General features: G+C 58.0%; 1 protein-coding gene across 1 annotated transcript; it reads right to left on the bottom strand.

Annotated features, from left to right (window-relative positions):
• Nucleotides 1–2088: 2088 nt before the first annotated feature.
• Nucleotides 2089–4682, bottom strand: CEBPA (CCAAT enhancer binding protein alpha). Its single transcript, XM_047078303.1, has one exon. It carries the CDS (start codon nucleotides 4565–4567, stop codon nucleotides 3497–3499), a length of 1071 nt encoding a protein of 356 aa, XP_046934259.1. The 5' UTR covers nucleotides 4568–4682; the 3' UTR covers nucleotides 2089–3496.
• Nucleotides 4683–11560: the final 6878 nt, after the last annotated feature.

The following is an 11560-nucleotide window of genomic DNA, read 5'->3' as shown; positions in this document are numbered from 1 at the left end:
AAAAAGTACAAGGCAGGGGCATCTAGGTGTGTTGGATCGGGTCCATGACCAGGTCTTCGATCAAACTGCTGCCTCCAGGAAGCCTTCCCTGGTGGCCTCTGTTCACACTCTGAGCTTCTCTTTATTGCACTTGTCACCCTGAAAACCCATCTTGGCGCCACAAGACTGTGAGCTCTGGAGAGCAGGAGCCAAGTCCTCCTGTTCCCAGCTGGGTGACCCATCCTCGGCCCAGGCTCTGGCACACAGCGGGCATCCAGTAATACTTGGGGTGTGTTCAGTGCCAGGCTCTTGGAGTGGCTCTTCAGGAAGGCTGCAGTCAGGAGGGGAACCATGGGGGCCTTGCAGGAAGCAGTGGGTGGCAAAGAGCAGCTCTTCCCCAGGCGCCTCTCTGGCCAGGCCCAGAGTGCATGCTGGGCAAGTTTACCCCACACCACCCCCTCCCCTTGGCTGGCTGCTCTGTCTCCCGGGGGGCCCCACTGGGGGCCCCACTGGCCCCATTCCTTTCCTCGGGTTAGCTTTGGTTGGATCCGTCCTGTCCCAGCAAAGTCTGCCCTGGACCTCAGGATCTACAGTGGGAGGAGTGCCCTTTAGTAGACTGACAGCTTTGAAAGAGGAAACCCCGGGATATGGGGCAGGGAGAGGGGAGAGGGAGGAGAGAGGGCAGGAGGGGTGTCCCTCCCCTGCTCATCCTGGGATCTGTTCTGGGGGCAAAGGGGGAGGCTGAGGTTTGGCCCCCTCAAACAAGAAAAACTGGAATTAGCACTGAACTCGGAGAGGGTTTGCTGGGGCCTAGCAAGCTGTGGCCTGCCCTAGGCCTCTAGGCGGGCGGCCGGGCTCTGCCTCCTTGGTTCCCAGGGCGGTGGGGCAGGCAGCCGCCTCCACACTGGGCTCGTGGCCTTTTCTCTGCCAAGGGCGGCCATGGGCGAGGAGGCGGCAAGACACAGGGCAGAGAGGGCGGGGGCTGGGGCCGGAAGGGGGCAAATCACCCCTGTTAACCACGCAGGCAGGTAAAGCTGGAGCTTTCAGAATTTAAAGAGAGTGTGTAATTTCTTGAAACTGTCCCAGCCCGCATCGGCGTATATGGTGAGCTGCTCAAGTGAACCCTCTTGGGGTGAAAACAGAAGGTAAAGAGGGTTTGCCTTTTACCCTCAGCGAGAGTAAACTCTGAAAGCTGTGGCTGCCTCCTGTGCTACTTCCTGCCAGGCCCTGTTCTACCAGGCGTGAGGGTGGGCCCTCCTTCTGTTGGCTGTTACTGCTGCTCAGGGGGTGCCAGGGTGCCTGTCCTCACAGGGCAGCCGTCTGAGTAGGGAACTGGGTCCAGGATGGGCACGGTGGGGGGAGGGTGGACACTGGGGCTGGCTCTTTGCCAGGTGGCGTGGGTGAAGGACCACACAGCCACTGCAGGGATGGCGTGGGCCCCCTCCCTGGGGTGGGTTGGGGCAGGGCAGGTATGGAAGAAGGGATGGAGGGGTGCTCGGCCTTCAGGCTGCCCTTCAGGGCCCTGCCGGGGTAGACTGCAGCCGCGTGACCCAGAGCAAGTGGGGAGGGGTAGAGGGGCCTACCCCTCGAGGCCTCTCCCTGCCTTCCCAGGGTCCTGCTGGTGGACTAGGGCAGGCCAGGCCTGAACAAGGCGGCTATAGAGCTAGGGCAGTAGGTGATCGAGAAGCAAATGTGTGGCCAAAGGACCCCTGGAGCCTGGAGCTACTGGGCCAGGCCTATTCAAGTCCCACAGAGCCTGTGGCAACTTCAGGCAGAAGGACCCTTCTCTGAGCCCGTCTGCTCCTCCCAGGGGCTGATCAGAGGCCACACCAAGGCCCTATGACCTCCCCCTCAACCTCTCCCCGCCAGCCCCCAGGGGACTCTCTCTTCAGGCTTTGGGCTTTCTCGGCTTGGAGTCTATCCTCCTTCTGCCCTTTATTTGCCTCGGTTGGGAGAAGTCACCCCCTTAATGTAAAGAAGGGCTCAGGATGGGAGAGCTAATGAAAGGCAGGATCTCAGCCAGAGAATATGCCGTGATTATTTACAAATGTGACCTGGCCCACAGAAAACCTTGGAAGTAGCTTTTCTGGTTTTAAAAAGACACCAACATTTACTTTGATATGTTTATATTATAGATATAATACATAAAACATCTAGCATGAAACTCTGCGTTCTCCCCAAAGAAGAGAACCAAGCTGTCCTTCCCTGCTCCCAGCCCCGCCGATCTGTGCGTGCTGGCTGGAGGCCGCCTCCCTCCAGACCAGGAGCCAGGGCCTCTGGTGGGGGCAAGCCTGTGGGCAGCCCAGGCCAGAGGGGAGCGAGGCCCAGAGCCCCACACCCCCTTCATCACCCCCCCCCCCCGGGAAAGAGGAAGCCCACCTCACCTCTTTGGTTCCCTTGGGAGCAAAAGCAATCCCAAAAACCAAAAGGAAAGAGAGCCGCAGACCCTCCCTGCAGCTGCTGACAAAGAGTCTCATTTTGGCAAGTATCTGAGCAAAACCAAAACAAAACAAAAACCAAATAAAATGGTGGTTTAGCATAGACGTGCACATTCACATTGCTCAAGGCACCGCTGGGACACAGAGAGGCCAGATACAAGTGTTGATATCGGCTGATAAAGCAAAATATTTGGAAAGCTTCTCATAACTTCGGTCCCTCTGGGATGGACAGATTGTGCTTCATGTTTGTATGCAATGCTGGCAACATACAGTACAAGGCTGATGGTCCCAGTGTCCCTTCACCCCACCCCCACCCCCGACCAGATCTCTGGGTTTCCCTCTTCCACCAGGCCACCACTCCCATGAACACATGTCCTTACAGCTCACCCATGACCTAGCTTTCTGATCTGATTGGGGGCAGGGGGCTCCCACTGGTCACCTGGTGACCCCCCATCTCAGTGGGTTCTGCCCAGGGAAGCCCAGCCTGTCACAGGCTGGGAGATTAGAGGCAAGGAACTAGGGACCCTCCACCTTCATGTAGGACCAGGGGAACAACGTTCCAAGTCCCTGTATCTCCTCCCCTCCGAGGACAGGCATTGAGGAGCGGCTAGGGCTGGCTTGTTGGGATCCCTGCTCCCTCAACCTTTCTCCTGCCATAGGCCGCACATTGCCTTCTCTCATGGAGGCCTGCAGCCTCAGGAATGAGGCAGGAACCCTCCAAATAAAATGACAAGGCACGTATTTGCTCCACCTACTCGGTAGGAATCGGAGCGGTGAGTTTGCGTTTCCAAGGCACAAGGTTATTCCTTAATACTGGAGCTGCCGGGCTTCCGGCTGAGCCCCATGGCACTTCTCCTCTCCGGCAGGGAGAAACCACTGCCTGACCCCTCATCTTAGACGCACCGAATCTGGCGCAGAGGAAGGCAAGGGGCGCGCGCGGCAGGCCAGGCTTTCTGGCGGCACCGGAATCTCCTAGTCCCGGCCTGCGCCGCTGGGGCAGTCTTGAGATCCGGAGACCCGAAACCACTCCCTGGGTCCCAGCCAGCGGCCGGCCCAGGGCGGTCCCGCCGCCCCGCGTCTCACGCGCAGTTGCCCATGGCCTTGACCAGGGAGCTCTCGGGCAGCTGGCGGAAGATGCCCCGCAGCGTGTCCAGTTCGCGGCTCAGTTGTTCCACCCGCTTGCGCAGGCGGTCATTGTCACTGGTCAGCTCCAGCACCTTCTGCTGTGTCTCCACGTTGCGCTGCTTGGCCTTGTCCCGGCTCTTGCGCACCGCGATGTTGTTGCGCTCGCGCCGCACCCGGTACTCGTTGCTGTTCTTGTCCACCGACTTCTTGACTTTGCCCGCGCCGCCGCCGCCGCCGCCCGCGCGGAGGTCGGGGTGCGCGGCCGCCAGCCCCTTGAGCGCGCCGCCGGGGCCTGGCAAGCCAGCGGCACCGAGAGCCGGTGCTGGGTGAGGGCTGGGCACGGGCGTGGGCGGCGGCGTGGGGTGGCCGGGCTGCAGGTGCATGGTGGTCTGGCCGCAGTGCGCGATCTGGAACTGCAGGTGAGGGGCGGCCAGGTGCGCGGGCGGTGGGTGCGGGTGCGGCGGCGGCGGCGGCGGCGGCGGCTGGTAGGGGAAGAGGCCGGCCAGCGCCAGCTGCTTCGCCTCGTCCTCCTCGCGCGGCTCCTGCTTGATCACCAGCGGCCGCAACGCCGGCGCCCCGACGCGCTCGTACAGGGGCTCCAGCCTGCCGTCCAGGTAGCCGGCCGCGGCGCAGCCGTAGCCAGGAGGGGGGCCGTGCGTCCCTCCCGGCATCGCGGCGCCGCCGGGCCCCCCGGGGGCGCCCGTGTAGTCAAAGTCACCGCCGCCGCCTCCTGCGGGGGCCGCAGCCGCCTTGGCCTTCTCCTGCTGCCGGCTGTGCTGGAACAGGTCGGCCAGGAACTCGTCGTTGAAGGCGGCCGGGTCGATGTAGGCGCTGATGTCGATGGACGTCTCGTGTTCGCAGATGCCGCCCAGCGGCTCTGGGGCGGCAGGTGGGGCGGGGGGCTGCGCGGAGCCCGCGCCCCGGGGAAAGCCGAAGGCGGCGCTGCTGGGCGCGTGCGGGGAACTCTGGAGGTGGCTGCTCATCGGGGGCCGCGGCTCCGCCTCGTAGAAGTCGGCCGACTCCATGGGGGAGCTACAGTCCTCCCGGCATGGCGAGCCTCGGCGGCCTCCAGCCTGCGCGGGGCGCCTATGCTGCTGCCGACCACCCGGAGCTCCGACTCCCTCGCGCCCGCGCAGCTCCCGGTCGCTAATGGCCAGGCGCGCTCGGGACCCACATTTATACCAGGGCGGCCTTCGCCCTCTAGTGTCCGACGGCGGAGCGGCGCCTCCTGGGTCTTAGCGCCTGCCTTCCGGAGGGGGCGGTGAGTGGGGCCAGAGCGCAGCGCCGGCCAGGAGAGGCCCCGGCTCAACGCCCACTAACCCCCTGCCCCGCCGGCCGAACCCGGACGAGCGCATGATGCCCCACCCTGGGCCGAGTTGTCGCCCCCGCACGCACGTGGTCGGTGACGGGGCCCCCTCCTCTAGCTTCCCCGAGGCACCCACTTGCAGCCAACGGTCGGGGAGCCCGGGAGCACCGAGACGCTGCGCGGAGGAGGGGGGTGGGCTGGTGGAGGGCCACTCTTGGTCTCTGAGTTACTGTGGCGCGGACTCGCTTTAAAAGCTAGAAATCGTCCTTTTCGGGGCCGGAGTCTCTGCTAGGCTGCGGCGTGGAGAAGGGGCCGGGGGTGGGGGGTAGGGAACAGCTTGGGACGTACTGGCCCAGCGCATACAGCGGCATGGAGAGGCGGAGGGCAGCGTCCTGGAGCGTGGTGATTTTGTGTCTCTATCTCTGATCTCCTGATGACCCCACCGATTCCACGCCGAAATACCTCTCCCCCGCTCCGCCTCTCGAAGCCCTCTGGGGTCCCAAGGGTTCTACAGCGCCGGGCACTAGGACCCCGCGGGGAGCGGAGGGAATGGGAGGCGGCTGCGGCCGCGGAGCCTGGAGGACCCGGCCGGTCCATCCGCTTGGGCTTGGAAAACTTTTTCTTTTTAATTACTTCTCCTAGCCGGAGCGCTAGGGTTGCTAGGCGCGGGGCTGGCGCTGCTACCCGGCTCTCGGCCGCCAATTTTTTTTTTTTTTTTTTTTTTTCCTGCGGGACGGGCCGAGCTGGATTCCAGGGCTGGGGTACCGGGGCGAGGTGGGCGCATAGAGGGAGACGGAGAATTTGACTCCGGGACCGGGATCCCAAATCGGGATCAGAATCCACTGCAGCGTACCCCTCCCCATTCGGGTGGGCTCCAGGGCCGGGGCGGGGGTGTCAAAGGAGCCGGGGCCTCGGGAATCTTGGCGTCCGAGAGTCCCATCACCTACCGGGAAAACCCTGCCGAGTGGTACGCAGGGCGCTGTGTTCCGGGGATCTTGGGGAACAAGGCGGCCAGGCCCCGGTGCCCCTTGGGCGCCTCCTCCGCATTCACTGCAGCCGAAGGAAGGGGTTTAAGGCAGCGCGTCTTCCAGCCACGTGGCGCCTCGCTGGTTCTATACCGGGATCGCCGGCGGGCCAGGGGCGCAGCCGGACTGCACTGGGAGCCTCCTGGGCCGGCAGTTCGCTCCTGCCTCTACCCCCCACCGCCCCTTAAGATTGTGCGCTAGAGCCCGACACCGTCTGGGTGTTGGTCGGAGGTGTCCCTGTTTGAGAAAAGCGGGGCTGCGCAGGTCAAGACCCCCTCGCAGACGGCGGCCTTCCAGAGCCTGGCAAGGCGCCAGAGCCCTCCCCGGAGCCCTCAAGGAGGCGCCCCACAAAAGCACAGCCGGCCCCGGGAGGCCAGGCTTCCACTGTGGTCACTGTAAAGAAGCAGCTTCGTCTGGGGAACACATACTGTGCTTTAATCAAGTTCCTATTCAACATATTCCCAATGATTAATGGCCCAACTGCTTCATTTTTTGGTCCAGGGCTCATGCACAAGATATTTTAAGCTTTTGGCCTGGGAGTAAAAGTAAATATATTAAATAAATAACCTCTGTGAGCCCGGAGCAGCTCTCTGGGCCAGAGGCAGGACCCATTTCTGCACCAGGCCCCTGAGGAGACCTGGAAGAAACCTGAACACATGCAGTGAGATTTTCAGTTTTTTTTTTTTTTTCTGCAGTGAGTGCTAAAAATAACAGCCGGTGGCAGGGTAGCAGCAAAGCACAAGCTCCTGAGAGTGTCCTGTTCCTAGCATGGACACCTGGTCTACTGCGCAGGGTTGCTGTTTCCAGCACAGGCAGCAAGAATGTGACCTCTTAGGATGGGAGGAAACCACAGAGGCTTTCTGGACAGCAGAGGAATAAGGCCTGATCGATAAGGGCGTGTAGGGGTAACGGGGGCACCAAGCGGGGCCCACACCCAGTGCCACGGGTCCTCACAGCGGAACCAGAATTCTCCCCAGGAGGCCTGCTCTGTGCAAGGTGCTCAGGGCCCCCGGATGAGTGAGAGGCGGCTCCTGCCCTCTCAGAGCTCTGGGCAGGAGATAGGTCGGCTCACAAGGTCTGCTCGGAGACAGTGGCCTTCCCACAGAACAGGTGACTCCAAAACAGCAGGGGATGGGAAAGGGACACCCTCCCCTGGTGAATATGGGGCTCAAAGAGAAGCAGCAGCCACCTTTGTCTGGGGAGGTATTCTGGGCTGAATTGTGACTCCCCCCCCCCCCCATTCATATGTCGAAGCCCTATCCCCAGTATGACTGTATTCTGAGATGCAGTTTTTAGGAGGTAATAAGATTAAATGAAGTAAGGTTGGGGTTCTAATTTGATAGGCCTTATAAGAAAAGAAGGAAATCTCTCTCTCTCTCTCTCTGTCCCTTCCTGCCTCCCTTCCTCCCTCTGCCATGTGAGGACACAGGGAGAAGGCAGAGTGTGCAAGCCTGGAAGAGAGCTCTCACCAGAGTCCAACCATGCTAGCTAGCATCCTTGTCTGCAGCCTCCAGTCTCCAGAACTGTGAGAAAATGAATGGCTGTTGTTTAAGCCACACAGTCTGTGGTATTTTGTTATGGCACTTGTCTTACGAGCCAAGACAGGTGGTGAGAGAGGGTTTCATGCAGGAGTAGACCTTTGAGCTGCACCTTGAAGGATGAGCAGGGATTTGCTGGAAGGATGGGCAGACGGAACGGCAGGTGCAAAGGTGGAGAGGCTGCGAGTGAGTGCCTGGCATGTTCTGATAACAAAGGACAAGATGTGTGGCGGGCTGGAGTGCAGGGATTGCTGGGGAGGGGCCTAGATAAGGCTGGATCCACAGACAGGGCTGGGTTCATGGCCAAGGCCACTCCCAGTGAAGGAGAGAGCCATCTCAAAGGCTTTGGCTGTCCAGCTTTTAGCAGGCAAGCACTGTGATCCAATTTGAGTTCCTGAAAGGGCACTGTGGTAGAGGCTGGGCAGGGGAGGGTGGACCAGATGAAAAGCGATGGAGACCTGAGGCCCCAGGTGGGGGTGGAGGACAGGAATGGATTTGAATGTCAGGACTTGGAGTCTGGATGGGGGCTGAATGCCTGGCTTTTGTCTGGGGGTACTATCCGCCGACATATGTAGCGCAGAGAAAATAGAGGATCTCCTCCAAGCCCCTTGGGGTCAGCTGCAGGACACCCGCCTGCCTGCTTTGTGGCTCTGGAGAAGAGGACAGTCGGCCAGGAACAGCCGCCAGGGCCTACCTGCCATATTTTAGTTTTCCCTTTGAGGTCTAAGAGAACATCTAGGGGATGGAAGGAGGCGATTCGGAGGCAGGTAGTGGTCTGTGGGTCTGCGGTGCAGGAGTGTCCCGGAGCTGTCCAAGCCCTGATGCAAGAATTGGCTCTAGGTCCTGGGTGAGACCCCAGGGCTGTGGAACCACTTTCCATGGGAGGTGCCCGCGGCTGGCAGGGGGTTGTGGCCTGATAGGATGCGTGGGCAGTCAGCATTTGGCTGGACTCACTTGGGAGGGAGATGGCTGTGTGGCTCCCGCTCAACTGACATGGAGCCAGTAATAAGAGAAGCGCATAAATCCTCTCTCTGACCACCTTTACTATCCTTCTTTTTTGTCTTAATTTATGACACTTGGCAGTTCCCGAGGAGAGCCCTGAGGGAGAACTCTCCAAGTGCCTTGGCCTCAATGTGCTCAGCAGGCGGGGCCTCGGGACCGGGACCCACCCCAAGTCCCACAGGCTGCAGGCTCACCAGGGCCTGGCTTCTGCCACTGCAGGGGCCGGGGGGAGAGGAGAGGCAGCTCTGGCTCTACTTTTTACAAAGGAGAAAATCAGCAACAGAAGTGAAAATGCATTTCATAGGTGTGAATTGTGCTCCAGCCAGCTCACAAGAGGAGGCTCTTCTGAGCTGGGGGAGGGCTGGTCCGGTGGGGAGAGGGGAGCCCCCACCTCCATGCGTTGTGGTGCTGAGGGTTGGGTGCCCTGGGATGGAGCCTGATTCCAGGGTCATTCCCAGGGTTAACCATTCTGAGAAGACAAACGGAGGCCTGGGACATTTTTTTGTTGTACTTTGATTCAACCTTCCTAATGCAATGCATACAAAAGAATTCGTATATAAGTTTGAGAGTTCATCAAATTCTGAAGAGCAAGACGGGAACCAACTTTAAGTTTTCTAGCTTTATCGAAAGCTTAATGGATAGGAGATTGGTCACTCCAAAGCAGGACTCATTAAGATAATAAATAAGGACTAAGAAAAGACAAAAGACAAGAACGCTACACTTTCCAGGTGCGGTTTGTGCTCTGACTAGGGGGCATGAGAATCTCATACAATATGTCTAATACAGTGTTTTAATAAAATGCTCTTAAAGACCTTCCTCAAACTTAGACACACAAAACAGAATGCAAGTTACTTTTTATGATAAATGCACTGGCTAATGAGTTTTATACTAATTCATTTTTATGTTTTAGATATTGGTGGGTACGGCAGATGAACCCAATGAACAGTTGATCAAGAGTCTCGTGTTTCTTACCAATAGGCTCTGGACACTTGGGGAAACCGTTTTTATTCCTCAGTAGATTGTACATCCTAGCTCACCAGGAGGCCAGTTAAAACCTCTCACCCACCATTTACTAGCTGGGTGATCTCGGGCAAGTTGAATTTCTCTGAGCCTCTGTCTTCTTTTCTGTAAACTGGGGGCAATAATTCACTATAGTGCATTCTCAGCTGGTTCTAGGGCAAAGGCACTTAGAAGTCATACAGAACATTACTGGGCATAATTAATCGCAATACCATGAACTAGAAATTCTTTAACTGTTAGGAAATGTCACTATATTATGTGTGTACCATATAAAACCATAACCATGAGTACTCAGATCCATAAAAGGCCCCTACTGTCAGATTCATCAGAATCAACTGTTTCCAGTTTTCTCTGAAGTTTCATTTACTATCATGTTTGCATGGATTTTTCCCCCTTGTTTGTTTATCTCATTTGCTTGCAACTTACTAGCAGATAAGCAGTAGCAGGCAGTAAAAAAATTTAGAAAAAGAAAACTGAGTCAAAAATGAAAATTCAGAGAATTCTATCCATTATCTTAATTTTGTTCAGCAAACCAAGGAAAGTCTTATATTCTGTTTTGTTAGAAAACTCCGTTGGTAGCTGATGGACCCCGGAACTCCCCATCCAGTATTTGGAGAACACTGCAGGAAGCAAGCAGTGGATGTGGGCAGGCCCACTGCACATTCTTGTGGGATCTGGGACAAGAATACAAATGGCAGTCCACATACCATCTGTTTAAATACCAAAAGTTATCAGTCAAACGAACAGACTGGTAGATAAAATATGTTCTACCTTTCCGCCTTGACAAATAAATCTTTGTCATGTCCTGGAAGACCAGGTTTGAATTTAGAAGTTGACTCTGGAACATGGTGCCGGGAGGGCCACCGCCTCCTTCTCTTCCTTCCTGGTGCCATCCTCCACTGGAGGGGTCCTTAGTCAGGTGGGAGTAGGTTCCCAGCACAGGGCTCCAACACTGCCGTCCCCCCCTGAAAATTGCTGCCTTCCTGTCTCCCCTTGATGAGTGTGCCCACTGCTGAATGCCTGGTGAAAGGGCCCACGTAGGCCAAGGCAGCTGGCTCGGGGCTGTCTGGGCATGGCGTTTCTTGTCCAGTAGGCTCCTCGCCCTGAGGGAAGGGAGCAGCAAGAGGAGGGCATGAGTGGGAGCCTCGTTCATGAGTCTAAGAATGGTCCTGGGGGTCTGCCCGGCAGGGTCTCGGCACCGTGGAGGGGGCCACGCTCATTCCACATGAGCAGGAGGGCAGTGACGCCAGTGCTCCCGGCCTTGTCTGGAGGCCCCTGGCTCTACTTCTGTTGGAAGACACGTCTGTCAGCAGTAATTCCAACCTTGTGTCCCCAGTTCAGCCCTTTTCTCCCTCTCACCACAGACATCCTGGTTCCAGTGGCCACCCTCCCCCACCGCAGCAGCCTCTAACCGGTCTCCCTGCCACCCTCCCTACCTCCTTGACCCCCAACTCTCCTCACAGAACAGCCGAGTTTCCCATTAGACGTGCACTCAATCCATGTCCCTCACCTCTGTCAACCCCTGTGACCACCACCCCCCCCACCCCACCCCCCCCCACCCCCACCCCCGCCTTCCAGGAGAAGATGTGCAGTGAATGTCCCAGCGTGGCCGTGAGGCCCCGCATGATTCGGCCCTCACCTCTCTTAGGGCCTCGGACTCCTCACTCCTCCCCGCTCCCCAGTCTGCTGTGTGCCAAGCTTAGCATCTCCCAGCCTCCGGGCGTTGCGCTTTGCACTGCCGGCTCCTTGGAAGCTCCTTCCTGATGTTGGAGCAATTCCTTCCCTGTCATCTCAGTCTCACAGTCTCTCAGAGTCTCTCACATTCTCTCACATTCCCCAAGAGCTTCCTCTGAGGCCCGAGTGGCACAGTAGCCACCCCTCCCCCATCACTCCTGAGGCCATTGTGCGTTCTATTTTCCTCCTAGCACTCTCTGGAAAATGGTCTTGTTTACTTATTTTACTTGTTCCCTGTCTGGCTTCCCCCAACTAGAATGCCAGCTCCACAAAGACAGGACCTTGTCTGTCCTGTTCTGCCTATTTCCAGAGCTACAACAGGCCTTGGCATATGGTAGAGCCTCAAATATTTGTCGAATGAACACAGAATGGATTCTATTCAAGAAAACTGCT

The sequence above is a fragment of the Lynx rufus genome, unplaced genomic scaffold (assembly GCF_022079265.1).
Source record: "Lynx rufus isolate CCGP_SWC_20201006 ecotype Redwood Valley unplaced genomic scaffold, mLynRuf1.p SCAF_16, whole genome shotgun sequence".
NCBI classification, from domain to species: Eukaryota; Metazoa; Chordata; class Mammalia; order Carnivora; family Felidae; genus Lynx; species Lynx rufus.
Note: the sequence above shows the minus strand (reverse complement) of the source record. Positions and strands in the feature narration are given on the sequence as shown.

Coding starts and splice junctions, on each gene's coding strand:
- CEBPA (XM_047078303.1), bottom strand. CDS start 4,567: ATGGAGTCGGCCGACTTCTACGAGGCGGAGCCGCGGCCCCCGATGAGC.